At 37.2% G+C, this 24,660-nt stretch overlaps 1 protein-coding gene across 1 annotated transcript in view; it reads right to left on the reverse strand.

Moving 5' to 3' along the window:
* LOC126204148 (SANT and BTB domain regulator of class switch recombination-like) overlaps window positions 1-24,660 on the reverse strand; it is a 159,597-nt gene that overhangs the window by 123,781 nt on the left and 11,156 nt on the right. The window contains exons 2-4 of the mRNA XM_049938557.1: window positions 19,780-19,892; window positions 16,833-16,946; window positions 15,725-15,878 (exon numbers count right to left, since the gene is read on the reverse strand). Of these exons, the coding sequence (XP_049794514.1) occupies window positions 15,725-15,878; window positions 16,833-16,946; window positions 19,780-19,892 (381 nt within the window). The remainder of the gene's footprint in view (window positions 1-15,724; window positions 15,879-16,832; window positions 16,947-19,779; window positions 19,893-24,660) is intronic.

Raw genomic sequence — 24,660 nt, forward strand, 5'->3', positions numbered from 1 at the left:
CGCTCCCGGGATTGGAATGACTCCTTACCCTCTCCCTTAAAACCCACATCCTTTCGTCCTTTGCTCTCATTCCCTCTTTCCTGACGAAGCAACTTCCACAATTCATTCTTTCCAGAAACATGTTTGAGTTTTCTGAAAACTGATTAAATTAGGTAATTAAAAATTAGGGACACACACATTTATTTTGCTACCAGAGCCACTGAACTTGTTAGATTCTAAGATCTGATTTTATATTTTTGTTACCCTAATTTTTCTAAACTGGATAAGACTCATCATTATTCAATTAACTCTTTAATAACAAATTTGTGTAAATTTACAAAAATTCAAACATGGCAACTTTACTTGTAAATAAGTAATCCACCTTGTAGAGATACAGTGTGCTAACCAAACAGTACCAACTGTAAATTTCTGACCATCTATCAAATCACTACTGAAACCTATAGATCATCTACTCTAGGAATTTTTCACCCCACGTTTTTACTAACTATAATATAATTATCAAGATCACAAAACATCATCACATCAATCTATAAGTACCCCTCCTCTCACAAATCCTTAGTCTGCGACTAGTATTCGCCATGATAAGACCTATGCATAACAAGTCATTCAGAAGCAAGTGTTCAATATGTTGACAATACATAGTCTCTGCTATATACCTTTTTCTGCGGTTATATTGGTCACTATAAAACCCACTGAGTTCACTGACAATGTAATCTGATGCCAAAATCGTGATTTTCAACTGTTGGACTCCGTATATGTAAGTGCACTGTAAACCACTGGCCAATGTCAGACTGATTTGGATGTTATTGTGTGTGTCTACCTGAGATTAATATCCTATGTCAGAACTGAACTGGTCACCATGTTGCCATCGGTGTTAACAAATGTGCAAAACACTTAAAGAAATTAAACACTGTACTGAGTGCATTAATTGAGGATTCATCATGGAACCAGTTTACAGCAATTCAGTGAACTTCTGCCAACAATATACCGAGTGCCATCCAGTGATCACAGATTAGCACACTTACAAATTCTTCATCACAAACCATTTTACCAAAAGATCTGATTTACACACTTCTCAGTCATTATCTTGCACTTAATAAATCAGAAATGAAAATCAATGTGATGAATATCAGAATTATTTTCATGTTGTTGTTGTTGTGGTCTTCAGTCTAGAGACTGGTTTGATGCTGCTCTGCATGTTACTCTATCCTGTGTAAGCTTCTTCATCTCCCAGTACCTACTGCAACCTACATCCTTCTGAATCTGCTTAGTGTATTCATCTCTTGGTCTCCCTCTATGATTTTTACCCTCCACTCTTCCCTCCAATACTAAATTGATGTCTCCGAACATGTCATACCAACCGATCCCTTCTTCTAGTCAAGTTGTGCCACAAATTTCTCTTCTCCCCAATTCTATTCAATACCTCATTAGTTATGTGATCTACCCACCTAATCTTCAGCATTCTTCTGTAGCACCACATTTCGAAAACTTCTATTCTCTTCTTGTCCAAACTGGTTTTCGTCCATGTTTCACTTCCATACATGGCTACACTCCATACGAATACTTTCAGAAACGACTTTCTGACACTTAAATCTATACTCGATGTTAACAAATTTCTCTTCTTCAGAAACACTTTCCTTGCCATTGCCAGTCTACATTTTATATCCTCCCTACTTTGACTATCATCAGTTATTATGCTCTCCAAATAGCAAAACTCATTTACTACTTTAAGTGTCTCATTTCCTAATCTGATTTCCTCAGCATCACCCGATTTAATTCGACTACATTCCATTATCCTCATTTTGCTTTTGTTGATGTTCATCTTATATCCTCCTTTCAAGACACTGTCCATTCTGTTCAACCGCTCTCCCAAGTCCATTTCTGTCTCTGACAGAATTACAATGTCATCGGCAAACCTCAAAGTTTTTATTTATTCTCCACGGATTTTAATTACTACTCAGAATTTTTTTTTTTGTTTTCTTTACTGCTTGCTCAATATACAGATTGAATAACATTGGGGATAGGCTACATCCCTGTCTCACTCCCTTCCCAACCACTGCTTCCCTTTCATGCCCCTCGACTCTTATAACTGCCATCTGGTTTCTGTACAAATTGTAAATAGCATTTTGCGCCCTGTATTTTACTCCTGCCATCTTCAGAATTTGAAAGAGAGTATTCCAGTCAACATTGTCAAAAGCTTTCTCTAAGTCCAAAAATGCTAGAAATGTAGGTTTGCCTTTCCTTAATCTATCTTCTAAGATAAGTCGTGGGGTCAGCATTGCCTCACGTGTTCAAACATTTCTACAGAATCCAAACTGATCTTCACCGAGGTTGGCTTCGACCAGTTTTTCCATCCATCTATAAAGAATTTGTGTTCACATTTTGCTGATGTAACTTATTAAACTGATAGTTCGGTAATTTTCACATCTGTCAACACCTGTTTTCTTTGGGATTGGAATTATATTCTTCTTGAAGTCTGAGGGTATTTTGCCTGTCCCATACATCTTGCTCACCAGATGGTAGAGTTTTGTTAGGCCTGGCTCTCACAAGGCTATCAGTGATTCTAACGGAATGTTGTCTACACCGGGCCTTGTTTCGACTTAGGTCTTTCAGTGCTCTGTCAAACTCTTCACGCAGTATCATATCTCCTATTTTATCTTCATCTACTTCCTCTTCCATTTCCATAATATTGTCCTCAAGTACATCGCCCTTGTATAGACATTCTATATATGCCTTCCACCTTTCTGCTTTTCCTTCTTTGCTTAGAACTGGGTTTCCATCTGAGCTCTTGATATTCATACAAGTTGTTCTCTTTTCTCCAAAGGTCTCTTTAATTTTCCTTTAGGCAGTATCTGTCTTACCCCCTGTGATATATGCCTCTACATCCTTACATTTGTCTTCTAACCAACCCTGCTTAGCCATTTTGCACTTCCTGTCAATCTCTTGTATTCCTTTTAGCCTGATTCATTTACTGCATTTTTATATTTTCTCCTTTCATCAATTAAATTCAATATTTCTTCTGTTACCCAAGGATTACTATTAGCCCTCGTCTTTTTACCTACTTGATCCTCTGCTGCCTACACTATTTCATCTCTCAAAGCTACCCATTCTTCTTCTACCATATTTTTTCCCTTTTCTTATCAATCTTTCCCTAATGCTCTCCCTGAAACTCTCTACAACCTCTGATACTGTCAGTTTGTCCAGGTCCCATCTCCTTAAATTCCTACCTTTTTGCAGTTTCTTCAGTTTTAATCTACAGTTCATAACCAACAGATTGTCGTTAGAGTCCATATCTGCCCCTGAAAATGTCTTACAATTTAAAACGTGATTCCTAATCTCTGTCTTACCATTATATAAACTATCTTAAACCTTCCAGTATCTCCAGGCCTCTTCCATGTATACATACTTCTTTCATGATTCTTGAACCAAGCGTTAGCTATGATTACGTTATGCTCTGTGCAAAATTCCACCAGGCAGCTTCCTCTTTTATTCCTTACCCCCATGCCATATTCACCTACTATGTTTCCTTCTCTTCCTTTTCCTACTATCGAATTCCAGTCACCCATGACAATTAAATTTTCATCTCCCTTAACTATCGAATAATTTCTTTTATGTCATCTTACATTTCATCAATCTCTTCATCATCTGCAGAGCTAATTGGCATATAAACTTGTGCTACTATGGCAGGAGTGGGCTTCGTATATATCGTGGCCACAATAATGCATTCACTATGCTTGTTGTAGTAGCTTACCCGCATTCTTATTTTTTTATTTATTATAAACCTGCTCCTGCAATACCCCTATTTGATTTTGTATTTATAACCCTGTATTCACCTGACCAGAAGTCTTGTTGCTCCTGCCACCAAACTTAAATAATTCCCCGCTATATCTAACTCTAACCTATCCATTTCCCTTTTTAAATTTTCTAACCTACCTGCCCAATTAAGGGATCTGACATTCCACACTCCAATCCGTAGAACACCAGTTTTCTTTCTCCTGATAACGATGTCCTCCTGAGTAGTCCCTGCCTGGAGATCTGAATGGGGGACTATTTTACCTCGAGAATATTTTACCCAAGAGGACGCCATCATCATCTAACCATACAATAAACCTGCATGCCCTTGGGAAAAATTACAGCTGTAGCTTCCCCTTGCTTTCAGCCATTCACAGTACCAGCACAGCAAGGCCATCTTGGTTAGTGTTACATGGCCAGATCAGTCAATCACCCAGACCGGTTTCCCTGCAACTATTGAAAAGACTGCTGCCCCTCTTCAGGAACCACACATTTGTCTGGCCTCTCAACAGATACCCATCCATTGTGGTTGCACCTATAGTATGGCTATCTGTATCGCTGAGGCACGCAAGCCTCCCCACCAACGGCAAGGTCCATTGTTCATGGGGGGAGGATGTATGATCTCCGAGTAAAGTTTACTAGAAGTTTAATGCAGGCCTTTTCTGGAGATGCTGTGACAGTTACCATCACAACACATTATTGGAAAAAGAGCATTTGAACCAGAAACTTTAAGCTGATTTGAAAGTAGCTTAAGACGAGTTAGCACAACAGTGAGCTATCATTTACTGCAGTAATATTAGGGCTATATCAGAAGTCAGGATTACAGTCAAGCTTTTCAAATAAGTGAACAGATCGAAGAGGTTTTGCAAGTGTGTTAGCTTCAGTCTAGCTACCTCCAATAGTTTCAGTGCACATGAAACTGGGGACAAAAGAATATAGCCATAACAACAAGTTCATAAGCAGTCTAACAGTTCAGAGTATACAGGGCAAGCAAAGGCCATAAAATAAAGTGTTACAAAGACCAAGAAGGTCCTATTGCTAGTTATTGGTCAAGGGAGAGCAATGTCAGAGCTGGTATAGAACACTTAGGGAAATTATTTGGAGATAACTAGTATTTTTTAACAAATTGCAGGGTTCAGCAATGTCACCTATCATTTGGGCTCTTTGTGAAAGGATCTTGTAACAGAATTTCACATAATAATGCTAGGTGGTGCAAGGAACATTTCAAGTTACATCCTCAATTCTTCAATTGTGGATGATTCTAAGAGCATTGTCGAGGATGCTCGTAACATTAGTGTGAAGATGGTGTCACTACCTGAGCTATATGACAGATCTGAGATGAAGCAGTTTGTGGATCATGTTCAGTCAGAGCTTTGAATATCTCTCAGAAGAGAGGGGCACTCACACGTGTGACTGGTTTATCTGCCTCCACTTGGTTGCATTATACATGGCACTGTTTGCATCTCATTACTTCTGGTAAGAGGCTACCTGCATGGCTAATAACCAGGAGTATTTATTTACCAAGTAATATCTGTCTCATCCCATCAATTTTGAATGAATTCCCAAGGTCTCTTTACCATAAGTTCACTCAAAAAACAGAGATGCAAAATAAACATAGTTACAGTTGAAATGCTACTAGCATAACAAAATACTACAGCCTGGAAAAAGTCAAGAATCTTGAAGAAAACTAATTTACTATCTTCCATCAAAATATCATATGCCTCATTAACTAAAAGGATGAGCTCTTAACATCCATACAGATGAAATATCAGTGGACAAATTGTTCTTATCAAGACATCACATTGAAATCACTAAAACTGAACAGATGCAGATGATATAAGCTAATATCACATTACTACAGAATCAGTAAGAGACGTGGTGAAGAGGCTATTTAAAAAAATAATAGTTTCAGACCATTCGGGTTAATGAACATTGTATTAATCAACTCTTTGAATGCTGTATCACAACACTGGGTCAGAAAACACACAAGTTAATTGTACTGACAGTTTGTAAGCCAGCAGCAGTTAATATCTTTAGCTCCATAAAATAGCTAGACATTTTTAGAAACTGGAGAAGCATTGCTTGTGAAGACTTAAATGTTGAATTTCTGTTTGGTAGTACCAATGAAGGACAGCTGGAGAAGTACATGTCTGGATTTTGGTTATCTAGCACAGGATAGATTGAAGAACATATTACAGCAGCTGCTGACAATTTGTTTTTGGTCCCAATTACCTAGTGTGGTTTAGATGTAAAAACAATAGTCAGTTGTTTATCTGATCACAGTGGCAAAGTGTTAACTAACTATGCAAACTATTTAGATTTAAATCGTAGAAAAGTACTGTATCACAGAATGCTCTATCAAAGTTTAGAGAGAAATTTTGGGAAGGATTCTAGGAAGAGATTGATAAGGCAGACAGCGTAGATGGGAAATCTGACACTTTCTTAAACATATTCATACAGTGTTTTGCGTCTTTTTTTCTGACTCTGACAAATGAGTAAATATTAAAAGAAGCAGGAGTGAGGATTTTATTTATTTATTTTCAAGTTCCATAGATCCTTGATGCGAGTGTATCGCTAGGATGTAGAATGGGTCAGATATTACAGCAATAAACGTATCTAAATGGCCATGAGCTTGCAAACTAAATCATATATAATAGATACATGAGGTTCAAGTGTTTAAATTACAACACAGATTATAGTAGTAACAATGATAACACAAACAAATTATAAGTCTTATATTCTAATACATATGAAAAGCACTCTGTCATCAATTGATATGCCAGTGCTACAAGGTCAGTTCTTATAGGAAAGCTTAAAATGAAACACATTGTACTAATTGTTACACACTGTCAAAAAATTCCTATATATGATAGAAAGAACTATTCAAAAGACAAAGTTTCAACTGTTTTTTGAATTTAGTCACATCCCCAATGACTGATTTACCATGAAATGGAAGTTTATTTTTTACTCTTAAGCTTGAATAATGTACTCCTTTCTGCACCATACTGAGGATTTTTATATCTTTGTGGAGATCATGTTGATCCCTTGTATCATGATATTCGCCATTTGCTTTGTACATTGTGTGATTGTTGTTCACAAACCACATTAGTGAAAAAATGTACTGAGATGACATGGTGAGGATACAGAACTGTTTCAACAAATTTACACAAGAGCATCTGGGATGCACTCAAGCCATAATTCTGATGATTCTTTTCTGTGCAATATACACTTTGTTTGCTCATGAATGGTTACCCCAAAATATGATGCCAGATGTCATAAGTGAATGAAAATAGCCTAGGTGTGCAGCTGTAATTGTTTCCAAGTCACAAACAGATGAAACTGAGTAAATGGCAAATCCTGCTGAATTCAGTCTTTTACATAGGTTGTTGATGTTAATTGACCAGTTTAGATTGTTATTTATGTGTAATCCCAGGAATCTGGAAGACTCAACACTCAATATTTTCTTGTCACCACATTTTATTTAAATATTTTCCTGTTTTCTATTTGCTGTTTGAAACTGAATGAGTTGAGTCTTGTTAACACTGAGTGACAGACCATTTGAAGTAAATCAATCTAGAGCTTCATTGAATGCAGTAATCATAGTGTTCTCTAGACTGCAGTTTTGTGTTTTGTCAATCATAATGGTTGTGTCATCAGCAAACAGGACGAAGGTTTTTTTTTTTATTATTTTATTTTTTTTATTTTTTTTTTATTTTTATTTTTTTTCAGCATGGCAGATCATTCATAGAGATGGGGTGATAAAGATGAGGAAAAGTAAGGACCAAGCACTGCGCCCTGTGCCACTCTACATTTTACTGTGCCCCAGTCAGAGCAGGCGGATGCCTTTGCAGAACTGTTCATTACTACCTTCTGCCTTCTGTAGTCTAGATATGATGTGAGCCACATCCTTACTTTACCATTTAATCCATAGTGCTCAGACTTTGTAAGTAGAATTTTGTGATCTACACAGCTGAACGCTTTAGACAGATCACAGAAGATGCCAACTGGTGACATTTTATTGTTTATGCATTAATGGAGTTGGTTGATAAATGAGAAAATTGCATGTTCAGGCGAAGTACCCTTTTGGAATCCAAACTGATTTTTCTTAAGGATTTTATTATTATTAAGATGATCTACAATACTCTTGAACATTCGTTTCTCTAGGTTTTTAAAGAGACTTGTTAACAATGACATTGGCCTGTAGTTGGCAACATCAGCTTTATCACCTATTTGGACAATCATTCCACAATTGCATATTTCAGTCTATTAGCCACAGTGCCTTGATTTATGAACTCATTAAATACGTGACAGAGAACTTCAAGAATAAATTTTCAGTACTTTGACAGATATATTATCCACAGCAGTGGAAGTTTTATTTTTCATTTGCCTTATAACTTCCTCAATCTCTTTGGTTGTAATATAGGGTACATGCATCTGACTATCTTTGTCTGCACTGCTTTTTGTAGAGGACTCATGGCTTCAACTCTAGACCCTTTACAACCAATTTGATCTGCTACTGTCAAAAAATGGTTGTTGAAGATATTGGCAACTACATCACCTTCATCTACCATGCTTCCATTATGACACACTTTGACACTGTCTGTATCTTCTGTAATTTTTCCTGTCTCCCTTTTGACCATCTTCCAAATAGTTTCTCTCTCTCTCTCTCTTTTTTAATTTGAACTGTTAATTTCAGATTTAATACACATACTCTTGGATTTTAATGGCACTCTTTAGTATGCTACAGTATAATTTGTAGTGCTCCATATCCTGAGGTGTTTCCATTCTCTACCCCTTTTCCTTTAACCTCTCACAGTCCTTTTTCTTCACCTCTCTTCCTTCCCCTTCAACCATTCTGCCAAAAGAAAGAGCCTCTGGCTCCAATAGCTTGCGTATGTAAAACCTTTATTTATATGTATGTTCTCCTGCTGTTGCTTGGTGAGTAGATTTTTTAACTATCCAGTTAGATTATATTTATAATTAGTCAGTCTCTCACAGAAAATTTCCTGACTGACTGAAATTTGCTGTAGTGACACCCATCTATAGAAGTAGAGATATGCAAGCCATCTCTTATTACATCTACTTCAATCCTTCTGGTCTTTTCAAAAGTATCTGAGAAAGTGGTTCATGATGAAATACTGCCTCATTCATTCATTTTTGATTATGAAATCTGGGCAGAATATGTTCTATGTCATTCAGTTTGGCTTCTGTAAAGGATTATCCACAGAGAAAGACACAGGAGATCTCACAAAAGAAGTCTTGGCAGAACCATACAAGAAAAATAATCCTGTATGTATATTCTGGGACATTTCAAAAGTGTTTACTTATGTGGACCAAGAATTCTACTTAGGAAACTAAAATGTGGCATTAATTAGACCCCTCTGGGATAGATGGAGCCTTTTATCCAAGGTAGAAAACAGAGTCACACTGATGAACTGTGTCACAGGAATGAAACCAACATAAGATCAAGGGAACATACCATGTGCAGTCCCTCCAGGATACCATCTAATTTAAAACAAGAAATTTGGTATCATGATTAATTCAAATGAAAATGAAATTCAAAAATCTATCTCATTGGCTGCTCCTCTATATTATCTGATTGTCTAGATTAAAGGATTGATAATTCTTAATAGCTACTTGCCAGGTGGCAGGGTTCCTTGTAACAGGTGGTAGTGTTTTGTAGACAAGCTTCTGTTTTGACAACTGTAGGTAACTTTTATCTTTGAAAAATCCCATTGTAACCAAGTACATTAAGCAAGCAACAGGGGATTAATAACAGCTATTAATTACAACTGAGAGAGCAGCATCTTTTTTCAAAGTAATGGCTTCTGTCAAATTTACTATGTTATATTTACTTGGCACAATTATAAATAATATTAAGCCGTATAGGGATAGCTCACTGTTAATGCAGAATGCAGTTTAAGTTTGTATGATTTGCTCATCTTTTGTTAATTTCTGCCTTGATTTGTTCCACAGCCTTAAGGTTATCCTCCATGAAACATATAAAATATGATGAATGAATGAGTGGCCATGCTCTTGGATTTTAATGGCACTCTTTAGAATGCTACAGTATTATTTGTAATGCTCCCTATCCTGAGGTGTTTCCATCCTTTACCCCATTTCCTTTAACCTCTCACAGTCCTTTTTCTTCACCTCTCTTCCTTCCCCTTCAACCCTTCTGCCAGAAGAACTGATCAACAACAATACATTAGAGTTAGATCACAGGCAAACAGCCAACCATTCACATCAATAACTTTAGGAAAAACATGAAAAACTTAACTCTGGTTGGCTGGATGGGAATGTGAAACTCACTCCTACCCAATGCAATTACAGTTTCTTAAACACCTTCCGCAGTGGTGATGTATTTAATGATGGTAAATGACAAATAAGTTGCTAGAACTGACACAAAAGAATCATAAAATGAGTGAAATCTGATTTCTGGTAATAACCCAACTGCATGACACACCCGATAATGTGACTGCGAAGTTGAATTTCATGCAGTTTGGTACTTATAAACAAAAATGCAATTGATCTAAGTGTAACAACATAAGAGATGGGCACAATGTTATGTCCATGGTTTGAGTTACAGCCATCCAACACAGCATTTCACCATACCAGCAATGTGCTCAATATCAACTGAGTTCTCTCAGCTTCATAAAATTTTGACAGCACTGAAGTATGTGGCAGTGCTTGTCTTCTGCATTAGCAGCCCACTTTGTCCATATACAGGATCATTCATGAAGATATGCAAATATTTTAATATATTATCCTACAAGTAAAACTAAAGAAAAAGGTCTTATAAACACAACTCTGCAAATGTTTGGTTACAGAGTTATGGCTAATAAAAGATTCTGCCTGAAATTTAGCACCTTCACTAATATGAAGACATTGCAAAATTGTACAAGGCTGAAGTAAAGCATGATTTCCCTTTATTTTGTTGTTATTGGCCTGGTGAATCTAATAAAAATGTCCCAGATGTGAATCTGCAGTATTTTTCCAGAACATCCACAGAAGCAAAGATTATTATACAAGAAAATTTGTTTACTTTCCATTAAGAATGTAGAAACATGCAGCTAAATGCACTGAACTCAGTGGAGACATTTTTGAACATTTACTGTGAATGTATTGTGAAACTGTACATACACTGTACAACTTCCTTAACACTGAGGTTTGTTTTTTCCAGTTTAACATGAATTCACATGTGCTATGGCATTAATAAAAGCAGATTATCTGACACATTCATACAGTTTCAGTTAACGTTATGAACATCGTTTTTCTAACATTAAATTCTCTACAACTTCTGCTGAAAACTTTGGGAAATTGTCTGGAATTTAAAAAACAAATCGAGCCAAATGGCTAGTAAATTAAAAATTTTATGAAATTACTTCTTTGCTTCTCTGGATGTTCTGGAAAACTATTGCAGATACATGTCTGGGACATGTTTTTTAGATTCACCTGATCAATAACAACAAAATAAATGGAAATCATGCTTTATTTTAACCTCGTACAGTTTGTCGATGGCTTCATATTAGCGAAGTTGCTAAATTTCAGGCAAAATCTTTTATTAACTGTAGCTCTGTAACTAAACATTTGCTGACCTGTGTTTATATGAACTTTTTTCTCTCGTTTTACTTGTAGAATAACATATTAAAATATTTTCATATCTTCGTGAATCACCCTGTATATTCTGCTGGACTAGCAAAGCAGGTCATCAGTGTGACTGGCAACTGTATCGTCTTCCCTTTCTTCCACCACCATGTGGGAGTCCTACACCCACCTCATGGTCTGAGGTATGAACTATGTGAGGTCCTCATAGTTCCATCCTGCAGGCTTCCAATGCTGGTAGACACAGTGCCACAGCCATCAGTCCAAGTTTCGCCACTCTGAACAACACTGCCACCTCCTGCTGTGCTGGTCACCAACCTGCCTCACTCCAACCCCAAAGCTACAACACTGTCAGATCATCCTAACACAGGAAGAGAGAGACTTGGGAGTGTTTTGCCTCTGGGCCACACCTGTGAGAAACAATTACAGGAACATATCTCTGCCATTGCAGCTGTGTCTAGATTTTAACGTCCTTCAACTGCCATTTGCTTATTGTAGATACACTGTGCTACATTTGTTTATTATTAACAATAAAACCTTTGACAACATGTGGCTGCCCTTGTCTATGCATTCACCCACCTCCAACTATCACTTCCAACAGCTTTTTACATTTAGTGTGAGAAGTGAGATCTGTTGGAGACTGACTTGGTTGACCAACAGAGGGCAGCAGTGACAGTGATCTGACAGCAGTGGAAACTGCAATGGAGATTCTACATGTGTGGGACAGCAGTAAATATAAGTAGCAGCAAGTGCATGTTTTATACCACTCATAGCACCACTGTAGCTTTGAGTTAGTCCTGTTCCCACTATTCTGTCCCATTATGTGAGGGATAGTCTCAGTCATGGTACCTGGGAGGGAGCTGAGGGACAAACTGATGAAACCGGTTGTGTGCACCCAATATAATATACGTGGGCACACAACCCTGTGTGCAAATTCCATATAACAGCTTACTGAGTACGCTGACAGAAGAGGCATTACTCAAGACACTGTAAAAAAATGGCACTAAGGTGCAGAAGGCCATGGCTACAAGGAAATTTAGTTCAATGTAAATAACAGACAAATACAAGAATGGGTTCTTGTAAATGGAGAAGTTTAAAAATAGTAGTCTGCATTTGTCTATCCAAGGTAGGGTGAGAGCTGTAGATAGCCAAAGTGAAATAGAATAAATATTGGCTGACGAAGAATGAATAATCAGATAGTATGATGACAAACAGGGCAATACTTAGCAAATACTATTTAGTTCACAGACGTGAGGTAGATGCAAACAGTGGTACAGTGATGACCAAGAATACCATGGGCAAAATTGTTATGAAGTATCAATGTGTACTAATGGCCCAAGGGGGTAACTCAAAAGCAACTGTAATCTAGGAATTATGTTAGTATATCAAGGAGCTCATACAGTGCAATGGACTAGGCAAGTCTCTCAGGGTGACAGGTAACTATGAGTTGCATGTTGAGTATTTACTATGAGATGATACTACGAGGGTTGGAACTTAAATAGTGGCAACTATTTATTCACAACTGATACAAAAGAGTTATATGTTTGCATCTGTTACTGTCCTTCAAAGTAGTCACCAGAGTTGTGGAGAACCTGTTGCCAGCGACGTGGAAGGCATAGTATACTGTTAGCAGAGCCCGTTCTGTTGATGGTGAGAATGGAGCAGTCTATGCCTGTCGAATCTCTGGAACAGTTCTGAAGTGAATGCCATGAAGTGGTTCCTTCATCTCCGGAATCAAATCAAAGTTACAAGGACTTAAGTCCAAGGGATGGTACAGTACTTCCCAGTCCCATCAACCGAACAGAGTAGCCACAGCTTGCGCTGTATGTGCCCGAGAGTTGTCGTGCATGAACCCACGCACTGTCAAGCAAAATGATGGGTGGGTTGCACAGAAAATGTCACTGCTTCTTTCACAAAACTGGTCACAGATGATGCTCCAAAAACCAACAGTAATACTGAGCATTGATGGTCTGCTGTGAAGGAATGTAATGTGTTAGTATAACACCATCACAGTTGTACACGAGAATCACCATAACTTTAGACTGCTCGATTCGCACCATCAACAGAACAGGCTCTTCTAACGATGTACTATGCCTTCCACATCACCAGCAGTGGGTTCTGCACAATGCTGGTCACTACTTTGAAGGACAGTAACAGGTGCAAACATGTAACTCTTTTGTATCGGTTGTGTATAAGTAGTTGCCACTATTTAAGTTCCACCGCTCATATTAAGGTTATGATCGTTTTGTATGCAGGATTATCAGGTATTATGTGAATCACTGAAGAATCATGAGGAATATGATGATGAAGTTAGTGTAAGGGATTAATTGTCATGAAAATGTAGTGGACCGTGTTTGACGAGTCATAGAGAAATGGAGTTTTGATAATTCTCTGGTCAATGTATCTGAGAATGTGACCATAGCAATACTACCACTAACTCTTCCTTTTGTAAAAAATTATCCTTATTTTTTACTAAATAGTAATAAGACATTAAGGTACTGTGTATATAAATAAGTGTATATATATAAGAAGTGCCTAGTCTGATACTGAGTGCTGAAAGAGTGCCTAGAGTTGTTTACCTAGCTTAGCACGGGGTGTGGCCCTAATTGGTTTACATGTTACTCATGTCTTATTACTATTTGATAGTAATTAGTGATGACAAGGAATTTATTGAAAAAATGGGCAAGGTTAGTGAGGTTACGATGATGGGATGCCTCCCCTTTGGTTGTCATCTACAGCACCTTTACAGCACAGTGGTACATTGACAATATTCCAAGACCCATTTGTTGCCCTTCAGGGCAAGCCACCCTAGATTTGCATTTCAACAAGATAACACCCATCCTCACATAGTGTGTGCATCTACTGCTTGTATTTATGCTTGGTGACTGCTACTTTGACCAACGAGATCACTGGATCTCTCTCCAGTTGAGAACATTTGGGACAACCAGCTCAGGATTTTGATGATCTGACATGTCAGTTGGACATAATTTGGCATGATATCCCCCAGGATGAAATCCAACAACTCTATAAATCAATGACATGCTGCATAATGCTTGCATAAGGGCCAGAAGTGGACCAATGCATCACTGACTTGCTGAATTTGTGAAGCTCTCTTACTTATCAATTTTGTCTTAGAGTGTATTAGTGCTTCTTTTACAGCCAGTTACTCAGGCAGGAATACAGTAAGCCAAATTTTTCCTAGGAGGGAGGAAATGTAATGACACAAGACAGGTGGCCTGTGCCACACCCATGGCATGAATCACAGCCACTCACTGCAACATTTTGCCATATCACCAGAATCCTCAATAGTGACCCAGTTTCCCCAGCAGTGACCAGCCTTCAGGAAGTTTCAATGTTAATGGAGTATGTGGCAATACTTATCTTCCACATTCGCAGGCCAGAAGCATGACTGGGCCTGCATCAGTGCTTGCCATGTGCTGGCCTGTACCATACGATTGTCAACCCTCTTCAGATTCAGCTACCATTGTTGCAGCTGGGCTTCAAACCAGCAAGCACTGCCTAATGGCCTAGGCATCAGATTGCTTTCACTCTTCCTCTGTCTCCATGGGGCCACCTGGAGGATCCTATTGCTACCTCATGATCTAAGTTAAGAAATGAGGCTCTCCCAGCTTCATGCCACTGAGGTCTGACATCAAAAGATGTGGTAACACAGCCATTGGTCTAGGATTCATCACTCCAGGCAACACTGTTATCTTCCACTAGGCTGGCCAAAGGCCTGTCTAGCTGCGACAATTTGAAGACATGATGCTGTCGTGTCATCCTGACACAGTAACACAGGACTGTGCTGATAGCAAACATCTTGTCACCAAGCTGCCTCTGAGAAACTCTTACAGCGATGTGTCAATGCTGTTGTGCATGGGCCCAGAGTTTAATGGCCATTGCCTGCCATTTGCCCACAGCTGCCCTACATTTTTTGTCATTAAGAATCAAGAATTTTGATAACACATGGCTGCCTTCATCATCTATGCTTGCACCTACCTCCAGCAGAGAACCACTTGTGCATTCCATTTCTCCTGACACCTTTTTGCATAAAATGTCAAATAAATTTATTTTACTGCTTTTCTACAGCATCAGGATATCACGTATGTAAGTAGATAATTATTATGGACTACAGTAATTTATACATTACTACAGAAAGATAATGTAAGATTAATTCAGGTTATAAAACGAAATGTTTGTTATTAAAAAGCTTCTCATGATACACAATAATGAAGCTAATCCATCCTGCATTAGAGTATTAATGATTTCAAAAATTACGTACAATCATAGCTTAAGTATATCAATGAGTTTGAAATTAAAATTTCACCTGGTAAGAATGCTGTCATTCAGACAAGATAAGTTAGTAGATGCCTTCACTATTTCATTCATATTATTACGACAAAACTCCAAACAGTCCTCCAATAAGGGATCCATTTGCAAGAAGGCAGCTGACACTAGTATTGGGATAACATTTGCAGCATCTGTAAATGACAGATCAGTCCTCAGTAAAAACATCACAATAAAAACTACAAAAACCATAATGCAAGTCTTACTGTGTAATTTATAAGCATGTCAATTAGTTCTTTTGATTATGATTCTTCTGTTGCTTTGCATGTTATTTAACTTGTGGAAAAATAATTAGCAACAGGAAATATCAAAGTGTTTATATGACAGCACATAAATAAATTAGTTTGTAAATGAAACTAGTAATGTACTCCATGAAACTAATCATGTTAAACAAGATGAAAGAACAGTAAATTATATGCCTCAACAATAATTACATTGTCAAACTTTTTCAACAAACATTGCCAGACATGAAAAAAGTGATAAGCAACAGTTTAAAATCCTACAACTGACCAGGGGTCAAAGCTCAGACATTCAGTCTGTTGTCTGTCACTTCCTTGCTGAGCTGCCTATCCACACACACTCTTAAAAATCTATAAATAAAATAACACTGATTTTACACTATAAATTCCTTTTCTAACAGAATAATGAAATAATCAGGTAACATCAATTATTCAGCTAGTGAAAAATAAAAGAGTGGTATTTGAACAGTTTGTGGTAGTTACCTTTTGGAAACAACAATGTTGTTTAATCAACTGTTATTACAAAGAAACACTTTTAAAGGTTAAAGAAGAAGAAGTTACCCTTAGAATTGCTCTTTACATTATTCTCATCCATATTCTTGTGATCAAAAATTTAAAAATCATTTGAGAAAACCTTTAGTTCCTATAATATACATTTCTGTCTGTAAAAAAATCCTTTAACCTTGTTACATATTACCTCCATACGGCATCCATATGTGCTGACCTATGATTTCATGAGCCAAATGGTTAATTGTTTTTCTTGTGCTTTTGTAAAAGCACTTTAATAGGGCAATGGCTGGGGTATTTTTCTATTACAGAATATTTTCTATTACTGAATAAAGAACTTACCAAGCTTTGGTGCGCACTGCTCTGTATTAATATCCTTCTTTACCCATCTCATCAACCAATCAAATATTGTTATGTCACAGTGAACTGATATGTCCATATCTTCAAGCTTCTGACCTGAAAATAAAAATTATAAGCCACTTCAACCCAGTGCTAAACCATACTAACTACTTCCAAAAGGGTGAAATGGGCTGATAATATTGGCCAAAGCAAATACTGGAGCACAACAAATTAAAAATCCATGTGACTTTATGCCCCTCAAAGTTCTCACACCTCCCATCATAAGACTTCCTACTTTTCAAGACTCATGCACCCCTGCTTTCTCAAGCTCTCCAAAATACACAAAAACAACCTCCCAGCCATCACACTGAAGCAGGCTTCAAAGTGTCAACAAATTGCATTTCAGCCTTAGTAGAGCAACGCATCCAACCCATCACATATAAAACACACAAACACTTTCTAAAATGGTTGAAATCTATTCATACCCCTCTCCTGACTGAAATCTTCCTTGTCATTGTTGACATCACCTCACTCTACAGCAACATACCATGTACACACCACTTCCCAGTCATACAACACTACCTGTCCTAACACCCATTTCAAAGTCTTATTGTTTTTTGTCACTCAATCCAATTTCATCCTTACCCACAATTACTTCACCTTTGAGGGTTAGACCTACAAGTGAATTAGGGAGGTGGCTGTGGAAATCAGGATGGACCTGTCCTGTGCCAACATTTTCACTGGCTTCACACAAAAATGTTCCTCAACACAAGATAGTAAAAATTTACTGATAACATCTTTGTGGTTGAAACTAACATAATAAAAATGCTCTGCTACATGCAACAACTTAACCCCTATTCCCAACTTAAATTCAGCTGGTCATTTTCCAAATCGAAGGACACTTTCATTGATGTGCACCTCCATCTGACAATGCTCACATACAAATCTCAGTCCATAAAAACAAGAAGAAAAACAGCCAATAAGCAACAATAGTTCCTTTTAGCTGCCACCCATTGCATATTCTTTGAATTTCATCTCTGAGGTTCACATCCAAATCTCAGATCTCAGTCCATACAAAACTGACTAATATGAAAAACTACTATTCTTCTACACCTGCCAGTTCATTTAAATTAAACATCTCCATCCGTGTATCCCAAGAATCCATTGTAAACTTATCCATTCCAATACCAAATCATTGAACACCTATACCAATAACCTCTCCCAGGCATTGGCACCCCACAGATCTCTTCCACAATGATGATGATGATGATGATGATGATAATAATAATAATAATAATAATAATAATAATAATAAATCAGAAGCCCCTATCTTGTCTGTCAATACCAACAAAATCACAAGTGCCTCCTTAATACATTATTCCTGCAAGACTATGGCTTTCTCTAGTCAAGCCCTCAAATGAGATCATCTCTCTCTAATATCATCCTCGCACCATTCATTGCTACTTTCTGTCACTCTTCTAACATCTACAACAAGTCTGTCAAACCTTGACATTCCGTAACCATTACCCCCGCAATTGTTCCTACTGTTCTGTCAGGACTGGAAAAGGAATTAGACCTGGACTCCTTGATCTAATGATTCAAATACTTATGGTTGTGGAATGGAAGAAAAGCCATCAGGCAAAATCAAACAATGCAAACTCCAGTTTAGAATATCAACAATATTAGGAAAATGATAGATTGCTACTCACTGTACAGACAACCCATTTATTCCAGACAGGCACAATGGAAAGAACATTACACATTATAGCTTTCGGTCAAAGCCTTCTTCAACAAAGAAAACATGTACACATTCACAAAAGCGAGCACACTTTAAGCACACATGACTGCTATCACCAGCAGCCCCGACCAGAACTCAGAGCTGCTGGTGATAGTGGTCATGTGTGCATGAAGTGTACTTGCTTGTGTGTGTGTGTGTGTGTGTGTGTGTGTGTGTGTGTGTGTGTGTGTGTGTGTGTGTGTGTGTGTGTGTGTGTGTGTGTGTGCGCTTTCTTTGCTGACGAAGACTTTGGCCGAAAGCTTTAACGTGTAACAGTCTTTTCATTGTAACTATCTGCAACTTAGTGGGTCGTCTTTATGGTGAGTAGCAATCTATCCTTTTCCTAATACTGTTGATGTTCTAAGCTCGAGTTTCCATTGTTTCATTCTACTACTTATGTAGAGTCATTCTGTGCAATTGTGACATAGTTAAATTAGGTCAGCTGGACAGAGATTTCAACTAGTTCAACATTTAAATACATTAGTATTTATCCCATGAAGTTTCAGGCTTGCAACCAGATAATGCCAATATCTTCCCATGGCATTTCGGGTGACAACTAATCAATCACCTTCAGATTAAAAAATAAGATGATGATTGCGGAATGGTTGTCAGTCGAAATATTGTGGCAAGATGTTGACAACATCTGGCTACAAGCCTGAAATCTCATAGACTAGGCATTACACCAGGAAAACTTAGAGAATCACATGTTAGTACGTGGCACCAGCTCTTATCTGTGACCACCGTCCTTTAATCTTCTTTTGTTGTTAGTAACAGTTCTTCAGCTCGTATACTACCTACTTCCTCCTTCACTACACTTAACACAAGAGCATGAATTTCAAAGAATCTTTAACCTCCCATCCAGCCTTTACAGTAGGAAGTCTGTAACATCAGATAAATCATATCTGTTTATAGTCATGTATATTGAATAGTATAGCAGTTTGGTTCTCAACACTCTTTTATGTGCTCATTTTTGTTTTTTTCATCTAGAAATAAGAATTCGGACCCTATCAACTTCTCATGCATGACAGTTACATTGTCATGGGGTTTACAATGATCTTATTAACTATGATACAACTGTTATGCTATTTGCTGTCTGTGATCCTAATTGCTGTTAGTATGAATACATAATATACTAAATTGTAGGCAACAAATAATATAAATTAAAATATTTACCTGTTGTCACTTCAGCAAAATATCCCATTTTTGAAACTAGGAGCTTCTGAGAACACTTGAAATCTCTTTTTAAGTTTTTGACTTCATCACAGACATGAATTTCCACTTCAATGCTTCAAAATAAAGGGTATTATCAATATAAGCTTTCATATGTAACACATGAACAGCAGAGGCCAGATATTTAATGCATATAGATCAAAAATAAAACATATTTAAATGGTTTTGGTCATAACTGTATAACATCCATGTTTTATCAATGTACTTATCGCATACACTCATCTCATAAGAACATTAACCAGAATTATATATTTAAATAACTGGTTTAGTTGTTTTAAAATACAACAAATGCAAACCAAACACTGAAAAGTATATGCTCATATCAAATACAATGATCATATTTTCAAAATCTCTAAGCAGTCTATGGTGTGACAGACACTCATCGCACATAGATATTTTGGACTTTAGAAACATTATCTTCGTTCTTTTTTACTTGTATTTTGATAAATAGGAGTTTTTATTAACAATCATTTGTGTAGAGTTAAAATAATGAAAACACAGTTGGAAAACAAATATGGAGTAAAGAAAGACCTATTGCCCACCTTAATGAGTCAAGTCACATCATGATATCAAAATTGCATGTGTGTCTTTGACCTACAACTTTTTTAATACAAGGAGTAATGTAAAACAGAATAAAAAATGTTTTGAATTATGATTTAAAATGCTCCTATAATTACATTAAGAGAGAGAGAAAAGGAGCATTTACTTACCAATGGCTGAAACAGGACAAAGTCAACCAGGATTGGTAGTTAATCAAATACAAAACAGAAACTGAAAAAAAATCATTGCAAGAGAGAGAAAGAGAGGGAGAGAAGGGGGATGGGCAGACAGAGCGGGAGAGCAAGGGGGGGAGGGGGGGGGGAGCATATTTCAGTCATTTCACATGTATTAGGTTGGTGCATAGGTTCATAACATTTCTGTTTCGCATCTTGGCATTCCGGTTGCTATGGGTTTGTTTATCAAATGGCTCTGAGCACTATGGGACTCAACTGCTGAGGTCATTAGTCCCCTAGAACTTAGAACTACTTAAACCTAAGTAACCTAAGGACATCACAAACATCCATGCCCGAGGCAGGATTCGAACCTGCGACCGTAGCGGTCTTGCGGTTCCAGACTGCAGCGCCTTTAACCGCACGGCCACTTCGGCCGGCTGTTTGTTTATCGACTGTCATTTTTTATTTGTAGTTCACTGTCGCTATTTGAGTTTCCATATATTGCCTTTTGGAGACAATGACTGGTGCTATGGACACTAGAAAATGGATTGCCAGGAGAGGAAATTGGAACATTTCCGACATATTCTTCTGTCTTAGTTCAATACAGGGGTGCACCGGAGGCAGCCAGAAACATTTGCACAATACATGGAGATAATGCCATTTGACAGAGCATGGCAAGGAAATGGTTTTCTCATTTTAAGGAGGCTCGTTTTGACATTAGCCGCTCTCCACATTCACAAAGACCTTTGGGGTTTGATGAAAATCATTTAAAAGCATTAATCCACAATGATGCACATCAGCATACTTGAGGACTGGCAGCTGTGATTAACTATGATCATTCCACCATTGTGCAACATTTGCATGAAAAGGGAAGGTTCAAAAATTGAGTGTATGGGTACTGCATGCTCTAAGCTAAAATCACAAAAATCAGTGGGTGGTCATATGTGCATCTCTGCTTGCTTGTCATCCACTGGCTCATGAACAACATTGAACTTTCCTATCCTGTGTCATTACTTGTACAAGAAATGGTGTCTTTATGTTTACTTCAGGAAAGGGTTGAGCTCAGACAAAGCATTAACTCCCTGTTGCAAGACCTGTGCACATCCACAAAAGATAATGTTATGCATCTGGTGGAACAGTGATGGTGTGGTGTGCTATGAATTGCTTCCCTAAGGGGTAACTGTCACTTCTGAAATTAACTGTCAACAACTAAGATGTTTTGCAGATGAAATCCAAGAACAATGACTAGGAATACTGCATGAAGTGATGCTACTCCACGATAATGCCAGACCTCTCTCTGCCAGACCGATAAAAAAACATGCAGATGCATGCATGAATAAAATTTTCCAAGCATACAAGTTGTAATATAAGTAAATCGAATTCACTGTTCTTTAACTGCTGTTGATTGCAGGCAAGTGATCAAACTTTGACTACTCTTGACTGAAAGCTCTGTGTCCCTTGCAACCTAAATTTCCGTGTATTGAAAATTTGTTCTGATGTAACATAACAGACATTTTTGGCTACAACATAAACTTGAAATTATCCAACTCTGTGCATACCAATAATTTTTTTTTATATTTGCTCCATCAGTTGTCATGGAGTAATTTACGTTTTCATTATTGTTTTATTTGTCTCAAGTTATGTCTAACACTGCTAAAATTTTAAAATTTACTGATAGCTGTAACCATCTTTTACTCACATTGACATAACAGGTATTGTGTGAGATAACTTCTATGAGTTAATCCCATCAAATCAGATATGAAAGCACTTCAGTAAGGAAAAATCAGTTTAATATTGGAACACGAAAGGGGACTGGAAAATGACAGGAGAGTCAGTGGTGAGGTATGGATATGGGTAGGAAGCAGCTGAAAATGGACATTGGCAGAGATCCAAGACAAGCCATTGCAGGAATGAAGGATGTGCGTGAGGCATAGTTCACATGGTATGGGAAGATGAGGGGAGAGGGGGGGGGGGGGGGGGGCATCCAAATGGCATGGGTCCTCAACAGCTGTGTGTGGGCATTGTGGTGAGCAGCATATTCAGCAAGCAGATAGACGAATTTGTGACTAACTGCAGTTTAGAAATAACAGACCCATATGCAATATTGCACAGCAATTGTAGTACTGTTGGTATATAATGTGGTTGCTTTCACACATTGCTGTACAGAAAATGCCTGTGACTGGATTGCAGTAGGAGTTAGTGGGTGGTCATTTGCGATAGTTCTTGTATCTGTGTTGTACACATAAGAACAATCCATGAGGGGCAGTACTGAAATTAAGCAAAGGTCCAGCATTATTTATACACTCTACAGTCCTAGGGTCACAGGACCAATGAACAAATAAATGCCTCCTAGATATATATATGTGAACACCACACAATTCTAATTGCTGTGCTCTCTTTTGTGCAAGGAATACCTCCTGCTAATTGAGGCATTACCCCAGAATACTACCCCCCAGAATATCAGCAGATCAAAATATGCAAAATAATGTCCCAAAAGGCAGCAATTAGACTTATGGAAAAGGAGGTGAACCTAAACATATTAGCTAATCTACTGTATTGTTTTTACAGTTCATGTTTTCAACAATATTCTCAGCCATGGACTTCGAACATCCTACCCTGCTTATTATTTTTGGTTTAAATCAATGGGAAGTGTAGTGAGTTTAAATGTAATCCATTTTTGCAAAATCAATTAATCACTTTAACAGAAACATTATTTACTATTTTACTTTTTTGCCTTTCTAGGACAATTTTATCACTTGTAAGGTAACAAATGTGCCTCCCTTATTTGTATTATCTGAAAATCCTAGTCTAGCTTTCTGCTTCATGTTTCTTAAACTGAAACTAAATCAAGTATGTGCTTGAAGCATGTATTCCACAAAATTTAATTTTTTAATTGAATATTATTTTTGACACAATTAAATGTCTTCAATAAGTCACAAAAGCATCCAAACTAGTGACAATTTATCATTTAACAATGTTGAGATCAGCTTAGTTAAAAGTATAAATCACTATCTCAGTATAGCAGCACTTCTGATACTAAAAATGTGATTGACCAAGTATCTCATTACTACCCAGCTGAGTGGCAACCATCGAGTACATAACTAACTCAAAAAATTTTGAGAATGAGTTAAGTAGTGAGACTGACCAACACTTATTTACAAATGTGTTTTGTGTCTCTTATAGAGACACCTAACAATGGCAGTTTTAAAGTCTGGGAAAATATCCTGAATTCCTGATGAATATCTTACTACATAGTATAAAACAACAACTTTTTTATGTGTAATGGAAGATATCATCAACAACATACAAACTTTTACTTTTGATTGTTATTATGAATTCCCTTATTTTAGATAGAGATTTATAACGAATTTTCATTTCACTAAATTTCCACTGTAATGTTTCCTCAGTACATTGCTCTTCTGTTTACTTGTTGAACCAATGTTCTCATCTGCTATTAAAAAGTAATTATTGAAAATGTCTGTCATACATGAACTGCCTTTTTTTAATGCTCTCATCCTATTTAATAAAAATAATGACATCTGCTTTGGATTATTTCCTTGTCTCTCTCTTAATAATATTTCACAATGGTTTGATTTTATTGTTCGAGAAGTTATTTTTGTGAAAATCTATTGTTTCATTTTATAAATGTTCTTAATATTTTATAATAATGGTTTTAAAATGAAAGTAACTCTATATCCTTACTTATTCTAGCTGTCTTGTAGATTTTCCACTTTGTATAACAAAGTACAATACTTACAAAGTAAATTTAATTTTTTAAAATTAGACCTTTTAACATGTCTCATTAAAAATGCATCACATTCTCAGTTCCTTAGTTCCAGCAGAAACTTTCAGTCAATCTGTGTGAACTGTTGAAGTGGTTTTCGCTTTGATATTCATTCTATGATCCTGATGCATCTGTCATGTGTATATGAAAAACATTTGTTTGTTTTTGTATGGTAAAAGGGAAATAATAATATTTTTTTATACAGATGACATGTGTCATCTACATTCATACTATGCAAACTAATGTGAAATGCATGCTGAGGCCAGTAGTTGCCACAATTTCTTTGGAAGTAAAATAATGGCAAAGGCAACATTTCAATAACAGTTT

This window comes from Schistocerca nitens, chromosome 9 (genome assembly GCF_023898315.1).
Source record: "Schistocerca nitens isolate TAMUIC-IGC-003100 chromosome 9, iqSchNite1.1, whole genome shotgun sequence".
Classification (NCBI taxonomy): domain Eukaryota; kingdom Metazoa; phylum Arthropoda; class Insecta; order Orthoptera; family Acrididae; genus Schistocerca; species Schistocerca nitens.